Consider the following 27479-nt stretch of genomic DNA (forward strand, 5'->3'; position numbering starts at 1 on the left):
CTGCATACAGAATCGTGCAAAAATGCAGCGTAAATCTTGTTTGTGGGGGTATTTGGTGTGGTCAAAAGGGGTCAATCATGCCGGATGGAGGTGGTGAATAGAGCAAAACCAGGTTCTCCAGTTCCTAAGTGAAGCAGCATTTATGCTACCAAAATGCAGCAGTAAACAAAGTACACGAAGGCTTGACAGTAACATTAGCAAACAGCTACAGTGAAATGGGAAGAAGGAAAAAAGCAGCCCAGGCTATTTGCAGAGCAGGAGAAGTGGAACTAGTTTTGACAGATAAGACAATGCAGCTCTGGGTCACAAGAGCTTTGTCTTTCATTTTTGTTGCCGCAGATGGAAAATGGTACTTTCAAATTTTAACTGGAGAAATTCAGATTTTAACGAGCCCCCGTTTCTCACTGTGTCCCAATTAGGGGAAGCATATTTACAGTTAAATGTAGAATAATAAATTTAATTTAGCGGCTGTGTGTTGCGGAAACCTGCATCATTCAGAATAGCTTCAATGTAATTTTCATATTACATAATGACTGAGGTGTTTTTTTTCAAGGTATATAACCAGAGTAGAAGTGGCTGCTAGACAAATAGCTTACATCTAGTGAATTTCCCTTGGTTGCAAATTGTCCATGGGCAGAAGAGCATTTTATTGGAAATCCTGTAGCATTACCCAACAAATCTGTTCTGTAGGTATTTTTCAGGAGTAACAACCTTGCCATTTTACCTGCAAAAAACAGTAGTAGCAGCCTTGGATCGTTGTGTTATGGCTAACTGCTTTTCTTCAAGAATTCAGAATGATCCTAAGGCAAGGATTTTGCTCTTAGTTACAAGGCTTCTAACAAACATTGGGGATTTCTTTAAGATCCGCGTTATCTTGGTGTTGCCCGATTGTACTGGAGGGACTCATTTATGCATGAAATCTCATTTTTCTGTTTGTCTTAAAGCTTGTCCATGATACTGTAGCTGGAAATTCACTGCAGAAATCCAGGTTCCTGTTCCAGAGCCCAGAGGCACCAGGAGGGCTCTGTTGAGGCTGGGCTCTGCCATGACCACTCCATCTTCCCAACTGCCTCACAGTCAGCAGCAAATCAACCCCCTAGAGTCAGGCAGCTCTCATTGGTTCTGGAGAGACTTGAGGTAGGATTGTGCTTTGAGTTACCTGGGAGAGGAGCCTGCCTCTTTCTTCTGATGACAGAGGCACTCTTCAGCACACAGCAAAGCCTTGCTGATGATCAGGTAAAAATAAGTTGTATGGATTGCTCTGCATTACAGCTCCTAAGCCTGCATCGTTGCCTGCATACGGACATAAATCTTACGCAAGAGGAGGAGTTAAACACTTCTCACTTGCTAATTTATCAGGAGTGTGGAGAATGGATGTAGGTATCTGACCTCTCTGTTCATCTTCATTTTAATTTCATGAATTGCATGTGAATTTGGATTTGTGTTTCTCCAAAGAGCAGTGCATTAGCTCTAACTGCGTGGAACTACCAATAGATTGTGATTGTAGAGGAGGGGGAAAAAAAAGATAAAATAACAGGACAGAGATTTCTGTCTTCCTGGTAAATATTTGTCTGGCGTGCTTAAGAAGGCTGGGAGTGCCTTTGCCTGCCCTGGCATCCTGCTGTTACTGCTAGCTGTGTAAGCAGCCCGCAAAGGGCCGGGGCAGCGAGCTCTGCCAGGAGCACAACTGGCTTCAGTAATTGGAACTGAAAGCAGTACCTCTCAGGCTCCCTCCAGTTCTGTGGTGCCGCAGGACCTGAAATACCTCGCTTGTTTGTGCTCTAACCTGTAGCAATCCAAAGTGGGGATGGGGAAGGCCTCTGGAATGAATGGGCTGTCGCTGCCGTGCTGGTTTTGTTCAGGTCCTGCTGTTAATGGGAAATGGGCTCGTTTCCAGGAGGCTCTCGGTTTTATTGCACGGCAGGGAAGAAGCTTTGCAGATCATGTCCCTCCCGCGTGCACAGCAGTGTGGCAAAGTGCCGCTGTCCCCATCCTGTAACAAGAGCAGGGGAAGAAATGAAGATTTATGTTAACGCGGGTTGAAAGTCTTTCCCAAAATCAGCTGGTAGAGCGCACAAGCACCCTCCCAAGGTTTGCAGTGGTACTCAGCTTTGTGAAGGTCTAAAATATCTCCTGCCTCCTTCGTCCCTGAACAATGTGTCTCGCTATCCTTTTCTTGCTGACAATCTGCAGCAATCAACATATGCCATAAAAAGCACAATGTGGCCATAATCCAGTCCCCGAAGGGATGGCGAATCAGCTAAGCAGACTTGGAAGGAAGGGGAAGTGTAGGACGCATGCTAGTGTTCTTCTGACAACGTTCATAGCCCTCAACCTTACGAAAAGCAATTTTACAGATTTCCTGCAGCTGTTGTTGCCCTTTGGGTCTCCCTTGAGGGCTGCCCACCCTGAGGCTTTTTGCGTTGGGGGCCCTCGACACCTTCTGCTTTCAGCAGCCCCAATTAGTACAAGCGTGCACACACCAACACGTGTGTGCACAAAATGCTGTGGCTTTAATTAAGCTCTGTCTTCAGCTCGCACCGTGCCAATAATGCTTTGCACCTGTCAGCTGCATGAGGGATTTCTGAAGTGGAAAGCGAGAAGCCTTTCGGCAGCGTGGTGAAGCCAGGCGTGCTGGCTAGTTAATGGGAGATCTTGGGGTAGGGCCGGGAACTCCGGGCAGGCATTGAGGAGCTGCCAGCCGTGGAGACAGCTCGAGCTGCTAGAGGAGCTGGGAGCCCAGACGTTAGCTGTCACATCGCATCCCCTTTGTTTGATTCATAGATGGTGCTGGAGAGTGGGCAAAGCCTGATCCGCTGGCATCAACTGCCAGCAGGAGAGCACCCCCATTTAGCGTGGGTCCTGAGTCCCTGCAGCAAGCACATGGGCGTCTCACATGAAGATGCTGTGTTCATGGTGGTGATTTTCCACAGTGCTGTTTCTCATGCAGTCGTTCACCCAGGCTCATGGAAGAGCAGCACACGTGGGACCTTTCTGTTAAAAGGGCAGGCAACATCTCTCACTGTAACATTGTCCATCGTGCTTCCCTCTGCACTCATTGAAACAGTGGGCTGATTTGTGTTGGTTCTGCATTTGCTGGGCCCTCGTTTTAGCATTTTAACACTTGGTAGAACTACAGGCAGTGTGCTAGAAGTTGCCTGTGAGAGCAGCATCACCATCAGAGAGGGCTGACATCTCCGTCACAGCACCTGGGCTTGCAGATACAATCAGAAGGAAAGCTTCAGTGGGAAATACATGCTTACAGACAAATGGAATGGAGTGCATTTTATAAAAACACTCTCAACCCGTACAGAAAGGTGTCTATTACTTAGAATGTTCTACATCTGTTGCTGCAGTGGTAAATCATTTCCGCTCACGAGTGAACCCCTTACGAAATGTTTCAGTCCTTGCCACGCTTTGCTGTTTCCTCATAACACCCCCAGTGTCTCGATTGCTTAGCAACCAATAGCTTGGCATCCTGGAGCTGGACCGCAGGGCAAGGCAGCAGCTTATGGTGGCCACAGTAGCAGAGCAGCGCTCTGATGGAAATGAACTAAAAACTGGCTTCTCGACACTCCAAATGGCAGAGTATCAGGAGCACTGCCTATGAAACAGCAAAAACAGTTTTTCTTCCCCATTTCAAATACTGTTTAGAGATTGAATCTAAGTTTGCAGACAAGCCTGAGGCAGAAGAGATAAAAATGTTGAGTTTCAGCAATAAAGTGCGTTTGCCTAAATTCAAATTCTAGTTTGTGTCTGACTATGGGTATGTTTGAACTCTCACTGTATCTATTTTTATTCTGCTAGCTGGAGAAGCTCATAAGTGTGATTAGGTCCCCATCACATACTGCAGTTTATGAGCATAAAGGCTTCTACGAAAATGCTGAGGAGAAGAACAGCAGGGAGACAGAAGCACACACTGCGATGGGGTTTTAACAATCCTAGTTAGAAAGGAGTGCAGATAAGTGCAAATATTTAAGCAGTTATTTTCAAACCATGTTCCACCCCTCATATCCCCTGCCCTTTTCTCAGAAACCTGCCATTTTACAGCAGCACAGTCTATAAAGGTAAAAGCATGCCACAAGAAAAAAAGAAATACAGAAAAGAACAGGCATGCAGAGTTTGAGCATTATACATTAATCAGGTACTAAAGTTTCAGTTTTTCTCCTTTCACTTACAGGGATACAAGAGCAAGAGGAAACTTCTGCAGAGCCTATGAAGGTTGAACTTGCATGTGAAGCAGCAGAAGCTTCAAGTAATGATGGTTTGTTGTTCTAACATTTTCATTATCGTAGTGCACAAATAGCATGTTTTCCTAAGGTTTGTCTGTATGCTTACCCCCCAGAATAAGAATTCTGTTTATTAGCTCTTCAACTGAGACTTCTGGGAGCCAGCAGTGTGCCCTTGTGGCCAAGAAGGCCAGTGATATCCTGGGGTGCATTACAAAGAGTGCGGCCAGTGGGGCAGGGGAGGTGATTTGATCCTCCCCCTCTACTCTGCCCTGGTGAGGCCACATTTAGAACACTGTGTTCAGTTCTGGGCTCCCCAGCTCAAAACAGACAGGGATCTCCTAGAAGGAGAGCAGCAGAGGGCCATAAAGATGATGAAAGACCTGGACCATCTCCCTTGTGAGGAAAGGCTGAGAGACCTGGGCTGTGCAGCCTGGGGAAAGATAAATCAAGGGAGGATCTGATTAATGTTCATAAATTTCTTAAGGGAGGTGGGAGGCAAATGGATGAGGCCAGGCTCTTCTCGGTGGTGCATAGCAATAGGACAAAGAGCAATGACTTAAAACTTGAACATAGGAAGTTCCATTCCTTTACAGTAAGATTGACAGATCAAACAGGCAGCTCAGAGAGGTGGTGGACTCTCCTTCTGTGGAGATACACAAGGCCCATCTGGATGCCCACCTGTGTGACCTGTTGTAGGGAACTGCTTTAGAAGGGGGCTGGACTCGATGGTCTCTTGAGGTCCCTTCCAACCCTTGCAGTTCTGTGATTCTGTGAATTTCTACTATTACCTGCTAGAGACTTATGAGATTAGTTTTGTTTGTTTGTTTTCTACAATTATTCCCGGGTCTTTTTTGGTCTGGATGCACATTCCCAGTGGTCCATCAAGATTCAGTGGAGTGTGTTTCTCATAAAATTGAGTCCACAGCACTTCCTTGAAAGCCCCTTTCATACCTCTGCTTTTCTAATTGGCTCAGTTTATATGTTCAGTTGATACATTCAATCTGCTTGCCTTTTAACTATGCGGTATTTTAGGCCTGCTGTAATTTTGGTCTGGAAATTGATTTGGCCAAGATGTATCTCATCTCACAGAGGAGTCAGAAAATAGTATTTGTGAAAGCTTCTGAGAGTGCCTGACTCCATCCTGAGGCAAGCATTGGTTCTATAGCCACTCTGAACTTAATGTCAATTAGAGGTCAACATACAAGCTTGTTCTGGCTCAGAGCTGATTTCCCTTCAGAGGAAAGGAAGTCCTAGCACTGCTCGGTCTGGTAGAAAACAGAAATTATCTTCCTAGAACATTTACTGCTAATAAAACTATCATGATGTTGTGACCTAGCAGCAGTTCCAATTGGGTCTGTGAACATTAGCAACCCAGTTGTCCCAACCTGCAACTTGATGAAATCATTTTTGGTCAGTTCCTTTGGTAAGCAGATAACTTGGCTGTCTGGCTGGCATGGGCTGAGTACTAAGTCCCTACTCCAACTCATCATGCATAGCCAGTTCTTAAAGTAAAAAAAAATTGCCAACTGGATTCTTCCTGTGTGTAAAGAAATGCTGGATGGGATCAGGGCCCTGGTGCTTAGGTTTTGGTAAGGCAAACCCTTCATCATTCTGCTGGCTGGGCTCCTCTAGCTTAACAAAACTACACGAGGGACTCTTTTGGATTTTGACTGAAAGGTCCTTTTGACTGCTTCAAAAGGCAATGTTCTCAGATTTGAGCTTCCAGTTCCCATTTTGTCTGTCATCGTCAACAAAAACCCTGTCTGTAGTGCAGACCAATTTCTGATTCGTCCCCTAATGTCTTCAGCATTTACATAATATAAATTCAAGGCAAAAATGTTTATGTCTCCAAGATAAAACTTTTGCATTCCTTTTGACATTAATTACACGAAGTATCTAATGCCACTTTCTGTTCTCTGACATTGGATCATGTTGCAACATTTGGACTGCCGTCTGATTTTGATACTGGACCGTAGAGAAGCTTTTGTAAGAACAGGGAAAGGAAGCATGCTTAATGGGTTTGGTTGCTAGTTGGTTTGCCTTTTTTAATACTGGAGATTATGCTATTACTAGAAATTGCTCAGAATGAAAGCAGAACAGCCTGATTCAGCTGACAGCTTCTGCAACAGTGATCTTCACCGGTTTCTTTCCTTCCATTCTTTGCTTATCTTGTATGATCTTTTACATAGAGCTCATCTTGTAACTTCCTTTTCTGCAGAATTCCTGTTATACAAAAGGAATGGAAAAGGGTGTTCAGTAATGCAGCGTATTCTGCCATCATGGGAAGTCTTGTTTCTCCACAGCTTAACTTGCTGTTGGGATCGTAGTACAGGGTTGTTTTTATGCAGTCATACATTGCATACTAAAAATCAATAAAGAATCCTATATCTAAAAAGAAAAAGGTTGAAAAAAAGATTGAGTTCCTCATGCTCTGTTTTATCTGATGAGTTCATTTCACTGAAAAAAAAAAGCCTCCCAGATTTCCAAGTGTACCAGGTACTAGTTGAGATTTAAAGCAAAACAAAACATAAAAAAGATTCCCTCCGATGGTAATTTTAATGTAAATTGCCTATTTTTCCTCTGGTCCCCTTCCTTCTGCCCCCAGGAGAGCACTTCCCAGCTGAAAGCACAAGAATGTCTCACCAGGTTCCCCTCAGCATCTCAGCTCCGGTTTTTAATTTCATGTGCGATGTCACAGTGAAAAGTGCTCCATAAACACCGAGTGTAGAGTAGAGACTTGAGGCAGTTCTCAACATTTGCCCATCTAGTGGGCAGGGATTTCAGTGATAGTGATTTCAGAAATGACTAGAATTTGCAAACTGGTCATGATGGTCCATCAGGAACACTGTTGGGGTGTTTGTGTGTGTGTGTGTGTAAGCACAAATAGGTGTGGATATACAGTAATACAGATTGCTGCTTGTGATCTCCATTTGAAACCAGAGCAAAGATCTCTGGATATTAAATTTCTTGTACCCAGGACAGATTTTCTGGTTTGTTGTTTAGCGATGACAAAAGCAAGCTTTAGTAACTGGTTTCCCAGGTATTGTTTCTCTGCCCACAGACTAATTTTTTCCTCCTCTGCCAAAGCTTTAGAGATTACAAAGGTAGATGTTAGTTTGCAGCTGGTATTAGGCGGATCAAGCTCTTCACTCCTTCAATAATGGAGTTACTCATTGGCCTTTTTTATTTCAAGCCTGTGGAAAGCTGCATCTTGACTTGCTGACAGAACAGGAGAAAAGAAAAAGATGCAGCGAGCACAAAAGTGGTGTCAAAAGTGAAACTTTGGTTTGTTTCATAAGCCACTGCAAGCTGATGAGTGTGGCACCAGTGCCCTGACCTTCACGTGACTCACAGAAGCGACACAAAAGCAAGATCTCAGCAGTTAACACCATCACGCATTGTGTATGTAATATCCAAGAGGCGAGTAACTGCCAAGTAAACAGGTGCACATATATCATTGCAGCACAATCAGTTTGATTCAAAATAGGTAATTTTCTTTTCCTGAGCAGTCTGGAGTTACAGCTGAGTGTGCGATAGCCAAGTGATACGGACGCAAAGGGAGACATAGTTTAGGAAGCAGCTGAAGAAACAGATGACATTTGCAAGTAGCAGTCTGACCGAGCTCCTATTTAAATCAATACAATAATACTTTTCTTTCATCTGCCATCCAGATCTACAGCACGTTATCCTCTGGGGGGAAAGCGCGTCGTCTCTTTCAGACAACTCTGAACTTAGTTTTCCAGCCTCCCATTTACCTGTCTTCTCTGCTTAGATGCCGCGCCGTGACTGCTGGCTCCATGACCTTTAAGCACGCAGCTGGCTCACAGGGGAGAGGAGGGATGCTGTGGAAGCACGGCCACCACTTTGCATGTGTGAACTCTGCGCCCCTTGCCTTTTCTCCCCTTGCAGGGAACTTGCTTGCTTTTGAGGGGTAACTCTTTCGCAGTCTTAATTTGAGAGCTGCTCAGCAGCTCACAGATGGAGAGAGGAGATGCGCACAGGTCCTCCCCAGCAGGCCAGAATTTAAGTAGAAAACAGACAGAAGACTCCGTTTCTATTGCACAGAAGTGTCTATTTCTGTCTTAAAAAGCCCCCACGCGAAGCTCCAGAACTGGTAAAGCTGCATGTAGGTGATGGGCAGCCGCCTTGAACTTCAAGTGCTTTGCTGAGCTGGCAGCTCTAGACGTGTGTAATGTGATTTAGCAGTTTAACACATGTAAAAACTTCTAGTGGTGAGAAGCCTGTTTCTGGCTTGCATTGTGATTAGATGTAGCACGCCTGGGGCCAACCACATTGTTCCAGCACCGACTCGACTCGTGCCATGAGGCTGGTGAGTCACGTTTCCCTGTTCCTGGTGGCAAGCCTTCCATCTGCTCCTCAGTAGGTGCTCCGTGGCTTTTCAGGCTAAGTGTCAAGGATTACGTAGGTGGCCTCGTAACAACATCTGTCGTTGGGGTTCACCCAGTGGTCTGCAGAAGCTTATCCTTCAGTTAGATCTTCCTGTCCCTGTCCGTGTTAATGCAAAGAGCTGAGCTTATTCACCCATATGTGGAAAAAAGCTGATGGTGAAATCCTTGGGCACATCAGTTCCTCCCACTTCTCCTCTGGCTTCGTGTTTCAAGACTCCCTGTGCTTTTGCATTGCCCTTAAAGAGGTGCTGGGTGGTTTGCATCTCACCCACCCCGACGTGAAGCACTGTTAGCTAGAGCAGGGTAGCTTTTAAAAAATGTAAAGGGGGGGAAAGAGGCATGCTCGTTTGGGATGCTGACAGAGCTTGACCTCGGGTTTCAAATGAAGCTTTGGTTTTGAAAGAAATCTCTTTGAAATGTGAGCAAAGCCTTCTGGTACTTTCAGAAAACTAAGCTGGTGAAACCGGCTGGCATAATGAGGCTGAGAAAGGCTGCTGTCATCAGTGCGCAGCAGCCTTCCCTTAATGATTTTTTATTAAGCATCCTGTCTTTGCTATGCAAATGCGTATGAAGAACACAACATCACTAAATGCGATGTGCATCAGAGCTCCATAATCAGGAGCGGATACTTTTCTTGTTATTCATTGCATACATCCAGGAAGCCATTATGGGATCTGTTCTGCATAAGGATGATGAATAATTTACAAATAATTCATCGCAATCCTAACAGGTGTATTGACACGATATTGACTCAGAGATCGTAGCGCCTGGCTGCAAGTAGCTATTGATTTTTGGCCTTTTGTCTCCCTTGTCTTCCCTTAGTTTCCAAATCTCTCATTCAGGTTTGAGGGTTTTCCTGTCGCACACATGAAATGACTGCAGCTGAGACCACAAAGTAAGGCAAGGTTAAAAGCAGAAAAATGTATAAATGGCCTCGATCAAATTCATTTCAGAGCAGATACTAACTACTACTCATCCTACAAATGCATGTGCTGAAGGAACCCTTTTGTGTTTAGCCAATCACACGTGCCACTGTTGATTTGTCATGACATCTAAACTATGGTTATATTGAAATGCACTTAAGCCTTCCATGTAAATCATCTTTTTTTTTTTTTTTTGGCAATAATTTTATATGAAAAAATAAGATTGTTGGGGTAAATTGATAGTACACTAGTAAACTAGTACATGTGGGAATGTAGTGCTGTTGCCCCTCCAGCAGTTTGCAGTTCAAGGACAGCCAAAGGCAGAGGCAGCGTCACTGCAATTAGAGGTGGATCTGCATCCAGCCCCCGGCGCAGCCCAGGTCCTGCTGGCAATGTTCACATCAAAGGTTTTGCTCTCAGCCAAAGGCTCCATGCAGGAAATCCTTCCTCTTTCGTTATCACATGGGGAAGCCAAGAGATTCGCAGCCCTCATTAGCATGGCCAACATGAAAAATCTCCGTGTCAGGTGCCAAATAAATGATTGCGTGTCCATGTAACCCCTCACCGCAGCACAGCAACACGCCAGCAGTAGCAGGTAGGGGTCAAGACTGCTTTGCCTGGTGAAGCTCTAAATCACCCCTTGGAAGTACCTATACATCTGCTGGTTGCCTGCAGAGACAGAGGAGGGTTGTTTAGCTCATCAGCTGGCCATTTTTCGTAGGTGCCAGAATGAAATTCAGTGCATTTGGATGAAAATCTGCATCCAGAGGCTTGGCATTTCTAGCGATGCTGAAGCGTATACCCATGCAGAACCTCTCATCAGAGATTCCGTGTAGTTGCAGATTAAGACAACTGGCATAAGAGATACATAAATAGAACACACAACATTTTTAGTGTGATAATTGAACTCTGTGCCTTTTGGGCAGAGAGTGGTTTCTTACTCAAAGTGATAAACTTCACATGTATTGTGAGCAGCATTTGACTACTGTCTTGTTTTGTTTTCAGCTGAAATGGATAGTCAAGTTGAAAGTATAAAAGATCCAATGGAAACTGTGCCAGAAGCTTAACTAATAGGTAAGATATTTATGGCTATTTTCCTCTCCATTTTGGTTCTATTTGAAAACTCAATTTAAAACTGACCGCAATGAAAGTTAGGATACACACATACACACACACACACACACAAAAAAAAAAAAAAAAAAAAAGAGTACAAAAAATAATGGGCTAATAGAGCTTCTGTTGCACAAAACGATAAACATCTCCTGTAGACTTGATTTCTCAGGTAAGGATGGCAGCAGCATTCTGCAGCTGAGATGGCTTTGGACAGTGCGTGGTCTTAGATCATCAGAAGGCAGGACAGCAGTGAGATAAGCAGTGGGAGAGTAACGGAATGAGTGAGTTTTGGCATCACTTTGGAAAATGGCAGGCAATTTATACTGGTCAGAACAGGCTTCTGTGCGATCCGCACGCTGGGGGCAACAGGCTCACATCACGAGGGCTTTCCTCCCCTTGGCTCTGCAATGCCCCATGTCTCTTGTGACTGCACTGCTGTAAAACAAGGCAATGGAGCAAGCTGCTTTCTGGAGCTGTGCCGCATTTCTGAGCTTTACTGTTTTATGTGCTAAATGACGGTGCTATTGCAAGAGTGCAGCGATGGTAGCTGTTGCTGTGGAAGTCTTCGTGGATGTAAGCAGCATCAGCCTTAAAATAAATGAGTAATTTGCTAAGAAGATAGCGGTCCAGGCCCACCCCAGCTACAAGAAGGAGTTCTACGTCCATCTCAGAACAGAATTTTTAAGCATTAATCCGCAACGCTGCCTCGGCATTGTCAATATCACACACGGCAAGGTGTGCTATTTATGTAATAGGATTTCATGTAGCTCAAGACCAAATATAGAAGCTTCACAACAGTGGCAGCTGTATTGGAGAGATTTAAAATACAAGGTCTTATTACTGAGCACGCCCCTTTGCCCTTGTCAGCATATTGACAATGTGCTGCTGTACTGCTGGAGCGAGAAATACAGCCGATGGTGTCCCTGCTAAAAAGTACCAACACACAATGAGAAAATGCCTTTGCAATTAAAATTCGGCTTCCACGGCTCTTCCTTCCCCCTTCCTGAGCCTCCTGTCATATGTTCTCTCAGAGAAAAAAAAAGGAAAAGAAACTAATAAAATTCTCAGAGTTAAAAATACAATGAAAGGTTAATACCCTTCAGTGGTTTAAAAAATGGATGTGACAATTATCATGGCTTTCACGTGTTCTGTAGGAGGGTCTGCATTTCAGCCACATTTTCCTATGGAAATTAATATCTCTGAATGTTTTGGGCTGCAGTCATTTTTGCTGTATGAAGGTGAAGTTCACCAGAGAGACACCACAATTAGCAATTAATTAATAAATGTCCTCAATTCTGCTGCAAGGTCTCATTCTCCTGGCACCTCTCTGCAGCAAAAGGGGCCCGAGCCAGCCTACAGAAAGACTTTCCCAGCATTTTAATGGCAAGTGTGGGATTAGAAGTAGAAATTGAACTCTTTGCAGCTCTCCATTTGGGTCCTCCTGACCTTTCTGCCTTGTTTTAATTGCAAGGAGCAGGTAGGTGAGGGAGGACCAATCAGCACGTTAAGCATCCAAGGTCTCTGCTCACCACTTTTACTATTTGAATGTGGTGCTTTTGAAAAATGTTGTGTGGTCTGGCATCAAAGCACCACCAGTGCCAGGGACTTCTGATAGCTGAAAGAAGGGCTTGCTAGGTGGCTTGTTGCTGTGGGAAAGCACAGACCCCTAATTAGTGCTGCCAGTTTGCATCACCGATTTCCAGAGCTGTGCTTCTTCATGAAGCCATGGGTTTGAGACCAGCTGCCTGTAAGGTCAGGGATCATGTCAGAGCTCTTCAGGCCCTGTATGTTGTAGGTCTGGTGAGTGTCTGCATGAGCAAGCATCTCCACAGCACCGTGCATGGGATGAGTGCTGTGCTTCTGGTTGCTGATTGGCCCCTGCTGCAAAAAGCTGAGGTGTTTAAAATGTGCCTGAAAGATGAGTTCTGTTTGAGACCCAGCGATGAGGAGGCAAGAGAGAGGAATGTTCTGAAGGATAGTTTAGGGCAGGAAATGTCAATCTGCATGGGCAGGTTCATAGCATGAAACAGGGAGGGAACAGTAGACAGGTTATGAACTGAAGGAAGGCCTAGTTGGTTTCTTGTGTCTTATCCCTTGCATTATTGCCTTGGATTTTCTAATAAAATAATGTGGACAGGTGGAGGAGGTCCCAGTTCCCAGATTATCACCAGGGCCAGTCTCTACTTCAAACTGATCTGCCATGCTGTGAGCAAGAGAATTTATTCCAGTGATTCACAGAATAAACGCGTGCATGAAGCTACAGATTGGTGGCACTCTGTTAAGGCAGAAATAGTTTACCAAGTCCTCATCAGCAAAAGAGAGAGGTGCTGCACTGAGACACTGCTGAGATAACTGTAGATGTAATATATGCAGATACACCACACGATGCACACGTTTTGTGTGTGTGATGGATAGGGAAACCTTTGGCTTCTGCATTAGGAAGATGAGACTTGAAGTCTGTGCAAGCATTATTCTTAATTTCTGCCTTTTTTCTTTCTTTCTCTCTTCCCCTCTAGGATGAAAGAAGGATGCAGGAGACAAGAGACCCAACAAAACCGAAAGGGCAGGCGCTGACATCCTATGGCATCATTCTTGGCAGAAAAGAGCACACAGAGGTGCTCGGCGGGTTGGGAGGGAGGGAGCTTTGGGGAAATGACTCTTTGCTTTAATTTCTCTTTGTTCTTCATTGCGTTTTGTTCTGTAAACCTGTTGGAAAGAAACACATTTTCCCAGTTCTGATGATGGTTTGCAATTGTTCCTGCAATTACAACAGTTACTTCTGAATGATGAGTCCCTGTGTTATATTGGGTCTCTTTTCCTCCTCCATCGTATTGTTAGCCCGTCTTCAGGTCCACCCTTTTCTAGCATCTTTATTTTCCTCCCCAGTTCTGATACTGTCTGCAGGCAACTTGTGGGAGCACGTTTATTCCCTGCCCCCCCTGCCCTTTTTTTTTAAACTGTTCCCTAGGATACCAATGGAGATTTGCTTTAAGAACATGAACTGCCACAAAGGATTATAATCCACATGCACCAATAAACAATGTCCCTCCTCGTGCTAGGGATTTGAGAGACGAGACACTCCAAAATCTCAGATATATTGATAGAGACAGCCCTGCACGTCGTCTGCCTCCCAGCTTGTCGATCAGCAGCTCCTGGCAACTTTTCTTAATGCAGAGCAGTCGGCAGCTCCCAACCCAGTTGCTTGAAGAGTCAGTGGCCGGACTCTGAGCGCCGTAGGCAGAGCCTGCACGTTAACACTATCTTCTCACTTACCTGCTGCCTCAGTATTTCCCCTGCCTCTACTCTTTGCAAGCCCAAAGGAGATCTCTGGGGTGCAATAAAGCTAAACCGTGACAAGCCTGCAGCATGCCATGCCCCTCCACGGATCTTGGGTGCAAGTAACACATGGCCTCAAACAGTCAGTAACCCAGATCAACCTGCCTCTTTTCCAGAGAGGTCCGTGCATGTCGAAATCCATGTGACATAAGTACAGCCTTCATGTAGAGGCAGGCAACGCATTTCCTGGAATCTGTGAGCAAAGGAGGATAGCAGGCATTCTGCATTTAAAACATCTTTAAGTATGGCTTCTGGCTTTAACAGCTTCACACTGTATCTTGTGTGAGCCCTCGTTATATTTCCCACTGCATATACACGATTTTTTTAAATTATAAAAAAAAAAAAAGCAATTAACAGTTATTTGGATAAGAATGTCTCACCATATGTCAACTGGTCTGCCAGCAAATGCCGCACAGAAATGTTTAGAAGAGGAACAAAAGGATTTTATGTACAGTTCTCTGCTATACTGCAAATGAAACCAGTAGAAGATACGCACGACGGAAGAGCGCACAACCTGTCCCTGGGCTACAAACCATATTTAAAAATGCCACTGATAATAATTGGATCCTTTTAACCAAAGTAGCTGCGATGGTCTCTTTTTCCTCCTCCTGAATAGGCACTAATTCCAAATCAATTATTTACTACTAAAAGGCAAGATATTTTCCAAGATGTGGAAGGATGTCCATCCTCCTGCGATCTACGTTTGTCCCAGGTGTGGGAGCTTTGGTGATAAATTCTCCACCAGCATCAGCAAGTAAACTGTATCCCTACAGAATATAGCATCAGCTATGGCATTTGATGACTGCGTCTGCTGCAGGTTGATTTGGAAGAGTGTCAAGACAAGCAAGGATTAGAAAAGAAAGCAACAAAAGCTCCGGATTTCCCCATGAGAACACACACAGTTCCTAGGAACACTGCCTCCTCTCACCTTGTGTATGGCTGCAGCACATTTGCTTTTTGTGGTATCTTTGGTGGATGAATATTTCTGCGTGCCAGCTCCTGTGGCATTTTGCACCATATGGAGGTCATGCCAGAGAAGATCTCAAGAAGATCTTCATCATACAGTTCTCCTGGAGATTAGTGGTACTTGGAGTTGGGTCAGCTTTAGAAGAAACAGCATAAGCCTCTTAATCTGTCTTACACTCTTGCTAGTTTTCCTAGAGAGATAACTACCCTCTGGCTCTACATTTTGGACTTTATTCACTTTGAAGCCACTCTTCTGTTTCTTTTTCTTATCCCTGTTAGCTTGCCAGATGCAAAAAAAATGCATCTTTTGGAACACAGACATTTTGCTGATGTTCCTTCACCTCTTTTCCAGCAGATTCCAGTTATGTAGACAATGGCTTTGCAAATAGTGCATCTCTGCGATGCACATCCCTTTCTATGTGTCTTCTGTACTTGCTGATTTTGATTTAAACAGTCTGTCATAACAGAAGGTGGAAGACGACTGGGGAGAAGAGGAAAGAATGCATCAGGTGTCTCTCACCGCAATTCCTTTGTTAGTGCTGTCTCTATGAAAAGACAAAGATCAAAGGGATCAATTTCTCTGGGAATGTGAGAGAACTGCCTCCATACGGCATGGGATAGATTGGGAAAGCTCGTCTTTGAATTGCTCAGAAACATTGACAAGACAGCCTAGATTGCCAGGTCCTCAGCTGGGTTAAACTAACCTCAACAGAGCTGTCACAGATCCCTCAAGCATTTGCTAGCCTTGGTTTTGGCAAGGAGGCTGGCCATAGAAGCACAACTGTTTGGAGACAAAGGCTCACCGAAGTCCTTGCAAAGACCAACTGAAGTAAAGAACAATAAGTAACTGCAAAAATGCCTCATGTTAGACATGATATTTATAACCTCTGACAGTAATTACATTGCACTTTTCATTCAGCCTTGGTCTTTGAATAGCAGCAAGCCTCTGAAGCTGGGAAAGGTTCTCCTGAAGACGCAGCAGCAAGTGTGAAGTCTAGAAGTGTAGGAAGTGTTGAATAAATAAATGTATGAGTTGATTAAATCCTTACAGGGCGATCTTCAGATAGGTCTCTCTCTTTCTTCCAGTGGATTTTCATTTTGTTACGACTTCTTTTATTTGTCACTCACATAGAGTGGGCAGAGTTGGGTGGTGTGAGTTCCTCAGTTGGGTTTGCTGGTTGCAGCTGGGCCCATGCTCCTCCACACATGTGGATGTGACAGGAAATATAGAAATGTGGGAGCTGGTACCTGGCATAGAGGGGAAGCCCCTGCCTGTTGGTGTCTGCATGCAAGGTATCAGACTCTGCTTTAACGTTGCAGCTCCTATTTCTGAAAGTGCTGGTCCCTGCTGTGAGGCTCGCTAATCCTCCAGCCAGTGACTGCTCCAATGATGGGCGGGTTTCCTTCCACGCCGACCTCCAAAGAAGATGTCTGAGACGTCATCTGTAACGCTGGGTCACACATTCACTGCAGCTAATTGCAAATCTTTCTATAAAGCACTGAAAAAGCCTCTTTGTGAATTAACACTGTTCTGCTTTATGCACTTGATCAAAAGGAAAAAAAGAAAAAAAAAAAAAAAAAGACATTTCTCTATATGCAGTGCATGCCTGCTTTGCTTTCAAACCGACAAACTTAGCAGAGTATGTCGGATCTATTTTCTCGGGGAATAGGGGTTTTTATCATACAATTCATCTGGGATTTGCCTTACCCTGACATTTGTGATATAAAGGAAAAAGTTTTAAAAAAAAAGAAAAAGTAATTTTCTTGATCAAAAATATGTTTTTACTTAAATGCAAAGAAATGTAGACTGTTGCTTGCAAAATGTCTTCTAATAGATGGTATAACAGCTATATAGACTAATCCATGCCTCTTTTGTTACTCTGTTGTTTATGTGCCGAATTCGCTTCCCAGTCTGTTGTTTTTCCTTTTGTCCATGCCATACGACAGAAAACTTAAGGAATCGATGCCTTCACACATTTGTTTGTTAAAGCAAAACCTTAATAAAACTTGTTCTGAAGACAAGCCCGCATCGCTCGCGTGTTTCTTTCCTCCTGGCTTTGCCAATCATATGGCAAGGGCCTTCCTTGTTACAAAGGCACCCTTCAGGCTGGATATGCAACTGTGTTGTAGATTGAATATTGTGTTGCCATTATAGTTGAGTCTTGTCGCTGTCAACTGAATGTTGTGTTGGCATGATAGCTGTAGTTTGGAAGAAATGGATCCGTCAGACTTTTGGAGGGCAACAAAGTGAGGTGGGAATGGGGACTTCTCAGCCTGAAGGGGAAGCGGTTGTTCGATTGACCTTTCATTTTTTGTCTTAGTAGCAGCAAGTTAAACTCAGAGGGAAAATACCAGCAATATCTGTAAAACAGTACCTTACTGAATGTAGTTGATGAACATTGCTCTTCTTTTATTGCTTTAGTTGACTTTTTTTTTTATCTGAGGAAAGTTGCAGTCTAGAAGGACATGCCTGGTTTCCTAGATCTGCTGCAAAAAGCTTTTTCTTTTTTTCCTCTGTAGCAGGCCTACATTTTTGAAAGGAAATAATAAGGAAAAATTCATGTCTCACATGAAAAGCAAGTAAATTCCATCCCACCTTTAGCGCAGGGCTGAGAGGAAAAACCTCCTCATTTTTGGAGACCAAAGAAGGCAACTCAGAGCTTCACAGCGGTACGTGTTTGTCTGGGAAAGGAGAATTAGGCAAGGAGCAGGTAAGGAAAATACGATGAACAGTAAAATGTACGTTTTATTTTATTCCTGTATTCTGTGGCCCAATTGACATCTTTTTCCAAGTCATGTTTGGAAAAGGGGTAGATTTGTGTCTGGGGAAATAAGTTTTTCTTAGCTGATGCAGATGAGGGTCAACCTTGGCGAGCTTCTCTCAGAGCAGGTAGGATGTCTGTTGTGATTTCCGTGAGAAGGCTGGCTTAGCCACACAAATGCTGTGTTCTTGAGAGGAACAGCTTGTGCTTGGAGTTGGTTTGGCTTGCTTTTCCCCCCTCGTGTAGCAGAACTCCTCTTCCGCAGACACACAGGATGAGGCCTTTGAAGCCTTTGTCCGTGTCTTAAGGTAAAAATTGTGATACAGGGCTTTCAGTAGGCTGGTGTTTGTTTTTTGTTGGTGGTGGTGGGTTTTTTTCCCCTTAAATGAAAGTGTTGAGAGATGTTTAACTACCCTCATTCCATTAGAATCATCAGGGACTCCTTCAAGTATGTGGCAAATGACTTAATTCCTTTGAAATTCACTGATATAACATATTTATTATAACGAAGTCCTTTAGTGAAGGGGGATTCAAGCACAGCAGTGGATTAGGCCAGTGCTCAGGCTCCTGCTGTACTCAGGATGGGGATGCAATTGGTAGAAGATCCCTTGTTTGACATCTGGAAGGCAATTTGGATTGGGTGGCTTATGCACGTCCCAATCAAGTGAGACACTTTCCTTGATAAGAGACCCTAACTGTGTATGCTCTGGTGGAACTGTCAAGCAGGGTAAGCTTTTTAGTTTGCTCTGTGTATACTCACATACCTGTTACTCCTGGTCCAAAGATGCGCATTGCCCTTAGCCAGCTCAAATCCAGCCTGTCACATAGGCAGCACCCATGCTTGTACTTATGCTCTGGGGAGGAAGGGGAAGTTTTTCAATAAACTCAACAGTTAATTATTTAGTTATTAACAGTTAATGAACAAAAAAGAAGTTTTGTCGAGGTATTTTGTAAGTTCTCATCTGTCAAGTTAGTACCATGAGCATTTAGCAATACAGAGGTTACAAATGAAAGCAAGAGGAACTGTAGTGTAATCATAAAAACATACAGCACTACATATTTGCTATCTGCACCACCACCACTTCACAGTTTATCTTTTAATTCCTGGACTGATGCTCTACTCGCATTAATGAACTATTTATTATTTCAAAGCTTGAACATTTTGGAGAGTCTGATCTGTGGCAGAATAGCTGTAGCAGATGCTGAAAGCCTTACTGCTGCTCAGTCAGGCTCAGTCTTCTCACTTCCACAGTGCTGCCACGAGCTGCATGCTGTATCCCATTTCTTTGAGCTGAGAAGATGTTACCAGCAAAATCTTGACTCTTATGTAACCAAATATTTCAGAACAATCTATTAGGAAATCCCTGCTCCTGCTATGCCCCTTATGTCATAGCTCTATCTGTGTTATTCTTGCAGGGGGTTCCACCAGGTCTCTCCTGCACCAGCAGCAACCCTGGCAGGAGACACCACACCATCAGGTGCAGATCTGTTCTCTTTTAGGTTTCAGTGCACAGCTTGGAAGGGATGCAGAAAAAATGCCCTACAGCAGGCAAATTGTTAGCAGCTGAAACCATCGAACTTTAGCACTGGGCCAACATCTTGCTCAAGCCATAACAAGACTGCCCAGGATGAGTTCGTGCCTAAGATTATCTACTTGGAAATAAAGCTACAGCAGCATACTCAAACAATTCAATATAAGACTGATGTGTCTCTTGCATGCTGGCCAGTCTGTTTCCTGAGCTCACCAATCCTTTGGTTATTCTGATGCTCCTGCAACACTAGTGCAGAAGACTGCTCTGGTTGTTTCAGGTCCCACAGAGTAACTCAAATTTGACAGCAAATCCTTGCCATACATCTGTGAGGAAGCAAGGCACAGCTGCTGCTCTTCAGCAGCCTCCTCAAAAAACACTAACATCAGCAGACACAGCTGGTTTGTGCAGCTGAAATTGGAACTCTCCCCCCAGGCACGAGAGTTTCCAATGTTCTCACATTCTCTGGGTAGTGTGTGCACCTACACAAAATCACCTTTGCAACAAGTTATTCTATTGCTTGGCCCTGAAGCTTTGGCTTTATTCCTTCTCATAGCCCAGAGGAAGCCAGCCCCACAGCTCCCAGTGCTGGAGCTCTGCACATCACCTGCATCCGTGCAAGAGAAATAGTTGAGGCGTTAAATCCCTCCAGCCAGACTGTCCTGCAGCAAAGCAAGCCATCTGCTCATCACCAAGAATTGCTCCTTGCTGCAGCCCCATCCCTCACCAAGTCCTTAATCTGTCCCCACATCCCCTCCAGCCCCTTTACCTGGTGAAAGGAGAACTGCAGGATGACCTCTAATCACCAGCAGATAGTGTTTACACCAACATCCTACATGACAATGCTGGAATTAAAAAAAACAAACAACAAAACAAGAGTTCAGTTGCTGCATCTAGATGATGGGATAGAGCAGCCTAAGTATGTTGTATCATGTTGACAACGTGAGGCATTTGGTTTAATTTTTTAGTGTTTTGAGGGAGTTGTAGTGTTATTTTTGTTATTGGAGAGAGCTGCTAGTCACACCATGTACCTCAGGGCAGTAAGACCCAAAATTCAGCACAGGAGCCCACCAGGAGGCCAGAGGATTTGGGTGGAAAGGAGATTACAGTCATGACTGGGAAGAGGAGGAGATGGTGGGAACACAGGGCAGGTTTTACTGCAGCATCACGCCTGCTGTCTTTCAGTCCCAGCTGCCTGCAGACTTTTCACTCCCAGTGAATCTCCAGCACCTTGATGCAGGACAAGAATCAGCCCTACATTTTGATTTATCTGATCCTGCCTTTTTTGGAAGGCAGGGCATTTCAGGGCCACCATGTATGCAGTAAATACGAGGGGAATGAGGAGCACCTTCTTGTCCTGGAAAGTCATAAAGCAGCCAGTCACAGTCATTAAACAAAACCATCCAGAGACACCCTTTAACAGCCAGGTTACGCATGAGCAGGAGGTACCCATGACAGCTCTGAAATGCAACATATTGATGCAAGACCTCGAAAAGCAAAGACCTGCAGGGATTTGCAGCCCCATAGCCAAAACAACGAGGGCTTTCATGGGACAGGTTTACTGGACACTGTTGCTGGAGACGAGGATCAAGAGCAGCCAAAGCAAGGGGAAGTGTCAATTTAAGTGGTGAGGCAGCATAATGAGGAAGGGAGCTATGAATGGCAGCCCCAGAGCTGTTTGGGGTGACTCCAGTGCTTGCAATGAAGGGGAGGGCCACTCACTAGGGGATGGGACTGAGCTGCCTCCCAGCCGCAAGGGCGTGAGTGCAGCAGAAAGCACTGGAGAAGGATCTTAGCACATCCACAGTCACTACAGACCAACTTTTAGCTGGTTTTCAAAGTGAAGCCTCTACTCACAGCTATGGGGATCAAGCAGCTGAACACTACACGGCCTCAGAACTGGCCACCCCAAGCACCCCAGGCCACCAGCCCCAGGGGGATACAGCCCTATCAGGACAGGAGGTCCAACAGCCCCAGCTCACCTGGGAAAGTGTGAGTCCCACTACAACAACTGCAAGAAGTGCCTTTTCTCAGATCACACCTCCCATGTGGCAAGCATTTTACAAGACAACGAAAAAAGAAAAAAAAAAAGAAAAAAAAATGGAAGAACAGAAATAAACCCATTGGCTGAGAAGTACAACATGGATGTGAACCCTGGGAGCCAGCACAGATAAACAGTATTGTGGCAGAAGAGAGCTGCTGTCCATCAGGAAGGTGACCTAAATATACAAAATAAGTGACAGGAACAGATGGAAAAAATAAAGGTTGATATAAAAATAAAGGTTAAACAAACAGCAAAAGAATCTGAAATAGACAAAGTGGAGAAGGGTTTGTTTCAGGGCCATGTTTTCCTGCAGAACACAATATATCACCCCCCCGAGTGACCAAAGCTCTAACCTGGTCTCTGTAGAGGTTACCTGCTCCATAGCAGTCTATGAGCTGGGCTCCTATAGCCAGGTAGCTTTAATTAAATTATCAGGTTTAGGACCTGTTTATTAGATGTTTCAAGTATGGCAACAGTTTCTGGCTGCTTTCATTGCTGCTATTGTTGATACAGCATCAACACCGCAGGAAAGAGTGCTTGTGCACTGACTTGATCATATTCTAAGAGCTGGAGGTCACACCCTGAAAACGGTTCTCTCCAGTAAACTGGATGCAGTAAAAGTTTGATGAGTGCTTTTGTGAGAATGCAGAATGAGAGCCGCTAACAAGCAGGAGACAGGACAGGGCAGGAGAACAGACAGCCTGTAACTGTGCTTCAGACCTCCGGAATGATGAGGCTGCACAGCACTGCGCTCCCAGAACTGACTGCAGAGGTGATCACATCCATACCCATTTTCTCTCAGGGCACTTACAAGCTCCCCTCTGCCATGCCAGCCAGCATGGATGCAGACAACCAGGTTTATCCTATAGCTGCTGCTCAGATCCCTCCCCCAGACCCTACTTGCAGCTGGCCAAGGAGCTCTGCCTCCAATCCCAAATGGGCAAAGAGCTGTGCAGCACAGGTGTACTCAACTACTACATCCTCAAGTCAGCTCTGGTTGTCCCATCTTTGGGAGAGGAGATGGATTCAGAATGTGCTCTCAGAGAAGTCAAGTCAGAGGATAGGCTTTCGGAACCCTTGTTTTACAACAAGTCCAACAAACACCACCTCCACATACACAAAGATGCAGGGATTCTCAGTGCACATAGATGCTTTCTATTCTTAATCAAAACCAAGATATTCTTAACACCCACATCCTTCAAAAAACAACCCACAATCTTAAAAAGCAGATGCTTGACACTCGCCTGTGCTAGCAGGCAGTGCCTGACCACAGACCCCATCTGAATGGCAACTTTGCACCCAATCAAGTGCTAGGAGCGAGTCCCCAGCAGCTGCAGATGGCTGAGGGCAGGAAAGGAACGAGGTGGCTGTGTGCCATGTCTCACCAATCCATAATGGTGGTTTTTGGGAATGGTTGATTTATTCTTTAGTGAGTAAAAATATAACAAATAGTAATAATAATAAATAAAAACCCTCTGTTCCTTGGCTAGCACATCATTAGAAAAGTATCTATCTGAAATAATTAAAATTAAAAAAAAAAATAAAATTGGCATGTTTCTCCTCCATAAAATTGCCTCTGAGGCCTTGCAAAGCCAAGTGCATTTGCAGAGTGGGAAGGGGAAAGAAGAGATTAAAATAATTACAGCTTTCCTTGAGTGGGTCTGCTTAAGAGGAGATTAAAAAAAGGCACGTCGAAAAATCCCCTTGACTCCAACCTCTGCTGGCGCCCATCTGCCATGTACTTAAGCCACCTCGGCTGCACTCCCAGCCCGGCCCTTGGAGGCTCTGTGCATCAGGATGCGTGATGCTTCCCCTAGAAAATGAGCCTGGAGATGCTCTTGACAAAAACGGAGTGCAGACAAAAATGCCTGCAGGCTGCAACACCTGCACCCAGGCAACCCAAGGGGATGCAGTGAGGCCTGCTGACCATCCCCATAGCATCATCCCAGCTTTGCTTGGGGCCCCACCCGTCCCCACCTCCTCCCTCAGGATTTGCACCAGCTTCAGCCTTTGCTCATCCCTCCCGGGACAGGGCACACAGGAGAGGTGCAAGGACATCCACCTTCCTCCAGATTGCCATGAAACAGCTCAACTGAGGGGAGCATGGCCACTGGCCAAGCCCATGGCCACAGCATGCATGTGCCATACATGCCTCTGTGCTGGCTCCCAGAAGTACGGCTGGATCTGGTGCTCTATTTACAGCCAAGCTCTTGACCACATGTGAAGTCATTTATCCATATTCACTCCACTCCTCTCACAAGAGCACTATGAATGAAGGTGCTGGAGAGGAACCACATCTTGCACCAGTTCAGCATCTGCAATAACCTGCAGTGGCACAAAGCCAACGGTGACAGAACCACATGGCTTTGCAAGGCATCCCCAATACACCAGATCTGCCTGCTTTTTCCCAGTTTTCCTGACAAACACAGAGGATGTACTCCTTTGTCTGTGTTGCACTGGGGTGAGCTGGGTGGCACTGTGACATAAAAATTTTTATGAAAGAAGGAAAAGGAAAAGGGAAAGGGGAAGGGAAAAGGGAAGGGGAAGGGGAAGGGGAAGGGGAAGGGGAAGGGGAAGGGGAAGGGGAAGGGGAAGGGGAAGGGGAAGGGGAAGGGGAAGGGAAAGGAAAAGGAAAAGGAAAAGGAAAAGGAAAAGGAAAAGGAAAAGGAAAAGGAAAAGGAAAAGGAAAAGGAAAAGGAAAAGGAAAAGGAAAAGGAAAAGGAAAAGGAAAAGGAAAAGGAAAAGGAAAAGGAAGATCCTACCCTAAGCACCAAGGAGGCAGTCGGCACCATGACACTGAGCTGAGCCTGAACTTAGCTTGACCCTGTGTCACTCTTTGTGCCTTCCCACAGCTTTTCCTCCAGAATGGAGACATAAAAACAAAAGATTAAAATACTGAGTGCCTGATTTCGTTAGCGTCAAACTTCATTACTGCGAGCAGCTAATAGGAAATGTGGCTTAATTGTTTTAATTTGCCTGTTAATTTATTAAACAACTGTTTCCTTGGAGCACGTGGCCACTTCATCTCCTACTTCTGTCCCTGCATCACCAGAGTGCCACAGGTCTTCTGACAAAGGCTCTGCTATGAGGTGCCAGGGGTTTGGAGGCCAAGTGCCCCAAAGCAGCACCCAGTGGGAGCTAACACAGAAACACTGGAGCTGTTCTGCTCCAGCGTGTGCATCCTGTTACCTGCAGCATGGTTGGACCTTTTGTCTGCAGATGGGGAACAAATGACTGAGAACATGTAGTTTCTGAAAAGTTTTGAGTCACCCATTCACATGGCAGAAGAGGAGCTCCTAGGTCTCCACAGGGTAACATTAGCACATGGAGGAGAAGAAAGAAATGCATAAATATCAATAAATACCTCGTTGGCAGAGGGACAGAGAACTTTTTTTTTTTTTTTTTTTTGAAACAGTCAACAGGAATTTGGAGAAAACCTGTAGAGACTTGCAGTGAATTCATGAGACAGATATACCTCAGAAAGTATGCTGGTGATGCAATGGCATGGCTTTACTCAACTCTGCCATCTCCTGAGCTGTACAGAGGAGCTCCACTCTGCCGGCTGCCTTGGTGAGTCCTCCCTTGGCTCGTGCTGAGAGTCCTTCCTCTGTGCTCTTCACTCTTCCCCAGGGTAAGAAAAAGCCATTTGTGCTCTCTGGAGTTCCTGGAGGAGAGAGGAAACACATTCAAACTACAGAAACCCCAACATTACAGGCATTAAAGGCATTTTCTGAATCTGCCAAGCTTGTGCTCCAACGTGCTATGCCAGTGCTTATGTAAGCAATTAATTTACATAATAAAATTTTAATAAAGATGCCTGATGAGTGCTCAGCTGTGTTTTTCCCCACATGCGATGGAGGAATCTGTGACTAAGCCCAGCACTGCAGAGCACGGGAATCGAACCCACTCGTGCAGTGTGCCAAAAGGCTGTATGGGACACCTGTCCTGGCACAAAGAGCCCCACAAAGCTGTCCAACTGTCCCTAATTAAGTGTAAGATGACTGTATTCATTCAGAGGTGCCGTATCGATCAGAGCCAGCCCTGCGTCCATCGCTCACGCCGATTTCAAGTTCCCGACTCTACGGCAATCAGTACATGCAAATGCAGCTGCCAGAAAGTTAAGATGATTTAATTCTTACCAAAAGTGCCGGGATCAGAAAGATCACGAGATGGAAATGCAGCTCAGGTCCACGCCACACGCTCCAGAGGGAAGTCTTGTAGCACTTGGCTGCCTTCAGTTTGTAAACAGCAGTTTAGATCTTCATCAGGAGCAACTGGGGAAAGGAAGCAGACTAGATGTGAGCAGATGTGAAATCTACTGTCATCTGACTTTGTGTGATCTCCTATAGCCCTGACACAGAATCATAGAATTATAAAATCATGTGGGTTGGAAGGGACCCATTGAAGGCCATGTGGTCCTACCCCCCTGCACAGAGCAGGGACACCCACAGCTCCATCAGTGCTCACAGCCCCATCCAGCCTGATTTTGGCAGTCTCCAGGAATGGGGCACAACCACCTCTCTGGATAACCTCTGCCATTGCCTCATAGCCCTTATGGAAAAAACTTCTTCTTTATATCCCATCTAAATCTCCCCTGTTTTAGTTTGAAACCATTTCCTCTTGTCCTATCACACAGACCTTATAAAGAGCCCATCCCTTTTTTCTTGGAGACCCCCATTAGATACTGAAAGGGCATCCATGGACTTGGGATGCTTGTGGCAGTCTCAGGTGGGCCAGTGGGAGACATCTGCTCTTGCTGGGGTGTACAGCCAGTGCTCCCCACCTGTGAAAAGAGCCCCATTCTCTGCTCCCTGTTCCTCACTCCCTGACATGTGGAAGAGCATGGTGGCGAATAACATCAGCAGAGGAGAGAGGTTATAGAGGGGAGCAGAGAGGCGGAAAAAGAAGGGCTGAATAAGATGACAGTTCTGCAAAATAAACTATTAGACAAAGCTGGTTTGAAGTCCAAATCAGTCAAAAAAAAAAAAAAAAAAAAAAGGAAAAAAAAAAGCTTTCACAGCTTCATAGGATTTTCAAGCTATTATGATGAAAGGAAGGTTTGGAAGTTGCCATCGTCTCATCATCGCCCATCTCCGCTGCTCATCACTTTCAGGCTCCATCCTAATAACCTGTGGGTGAAGGAATCCCATTTTGAAATGATCCACTTTCATCTCTTTCTTCTCAGGAGATGATGGCACCGAGTGTCTGTCTGCTGTCCTCAAACTCTTCTGCTACCCCAGAGACCACAGCTCCTTGGGACAACACTGCCGCAATCAGCCACCCCCTAATGAGATCCCCTACCACCATTATGCATATTTAAATACCAACAGGAGCCACTCAACACCTCCAGCATGCCATTGAGAGGTAATTGGAGTGTTTCTCATTTTGAAATGTCAGCAATTAAAAAAAGACCAACATGGGAAAAAATAGATCTTTTTCTTTTGTACTCTCCCTTTTCCCCCCTTCATTTCCATTCCTTCTCTCAGACACAGGCACAATCTGGGGAACAATGGAATTTCCAGCTGTGAAACAAGGGCAGGAGCAGTCAGCTAGCAGCTGGGTTGCGATCTTGGGTGTTTGGCCAATTAGCTGATTGGCCAATAAAGACTTCTGTATATGCAGAGACTCATGCACATCTATCTCTTATCTACCTGCTTTTAGAAGTACATATATATAAAAGACTCCTATATCCACAACCAAATCATAAAATCATAGAATCATTAAGGTTGAAAAAGATCTAAGATCATCCAGTCCAACCCCAATCCCAACCCATCCCACCATGCTCACTGTCCACATCCCTCAGTGCCACGGTTCTTGAGCACCTATAGGGGCAATGACTCCATCACCTCCCTGGACAGCCCATTCTCACCGCTATTTTGGAGAAGAAATTGTTCCTAATATCCAACCTGACCTTCCCAGGCACAGCTTAAAGCCATCCCCTCTCGTCCTACGGCCGTTCCCTGGGAGCAGAGGCCGACCCCACCTCACACAGCCTCCTTTCGGGTCATTGCAGAGAGCCACGAGGTCTCCCCTGAGCCTCCTCTTCTCCAGACCGAACAGCCCCGCTTCCCTCAGCCGCTGCCCATCACACTTGTGCTCCAAAAATGAACACACTTCTCGAGCTATGGCCTCACCAGTGTGGATGACAGTGGGAGAATGTCTTCT

General features: G+C 45.1%; 1 protein-coding gene and 1 long non-coding RNA gene across 9 annotated transcripts in view; one reads left to right on the top strand and one right to left on the bottom strand.

The window, feature by feature from the left end:
* MACROD2 (mono-ADP ribosylhydrolase 2) overlaps positions 1 to 16994 on the top strand; it is an 836889-nt gene extending 819895 nt beyond the window's left edge. For 6 of the 8 annotated variants that reach the window (XM_090134637.1, XM_090134638.1, XM_090134642.1 and 3 more), the window contains 3 exons: positions 4181 to 4264; positions 10570 to 10638; positions 13194 to 16994. In XM_090134637.1, coding sequence (XP_089990763.1) covers positions 4181 to 4264; positions 10570 to 10631 — 146 coding nt within the window. In that variant the 3' untranslated portion in view covers positions 10632 to 10638; positions 13194 to 16994. Of the gene's footprint in view, positions 1 to 3807; positions 3849 to 4180; positions 4265 to 10569; positions 10639 to 13193 lie in introns of those variants that run through there. The other 2 variants (XM_090134639.1, XM_090134643.1) reach the window with 2 other exon arrangements.
* The window catches only part of LOC149918831 (uncharacterized), a 68805-nt gene continuing 43191 nt past the window's right edge, over positions 1866 to 27479 (bottom strand). Inside the window, exons 2-6 of the long non-coding RNA XR_016463838.1 lie at positions 25454 to 25588; positions 24790 to 24978; positions 20040 to 20115; positions 18506 to 18595; positions 1866 to 1993 (exon numbers count right to left, since the gene is read on the bottom strand). This is a non-coding gene — a long non-coding RNA (uncharacterized LOC149918831). The remainder of the gene's footprint in view (positions 1994 to 18505; positions 18596 to 20039; positions 20116 to 24789; positions 24979 to 25453; positions 25589 to 27479) is intronic.

Source organism: Phasianus colchicus, chromosome 2, assembly GCF_987193195.1.
Source record: "Phasianus colchicus chromosome 2, bPhaCol1.hap1.1, whole genome shotgun sequence".
Lineage (NCBI taxonomy): Eukaryota > Metazoa > Chordata > Aves > Galliformes > Phasianidae > Phasianus > Phasianus colchicus.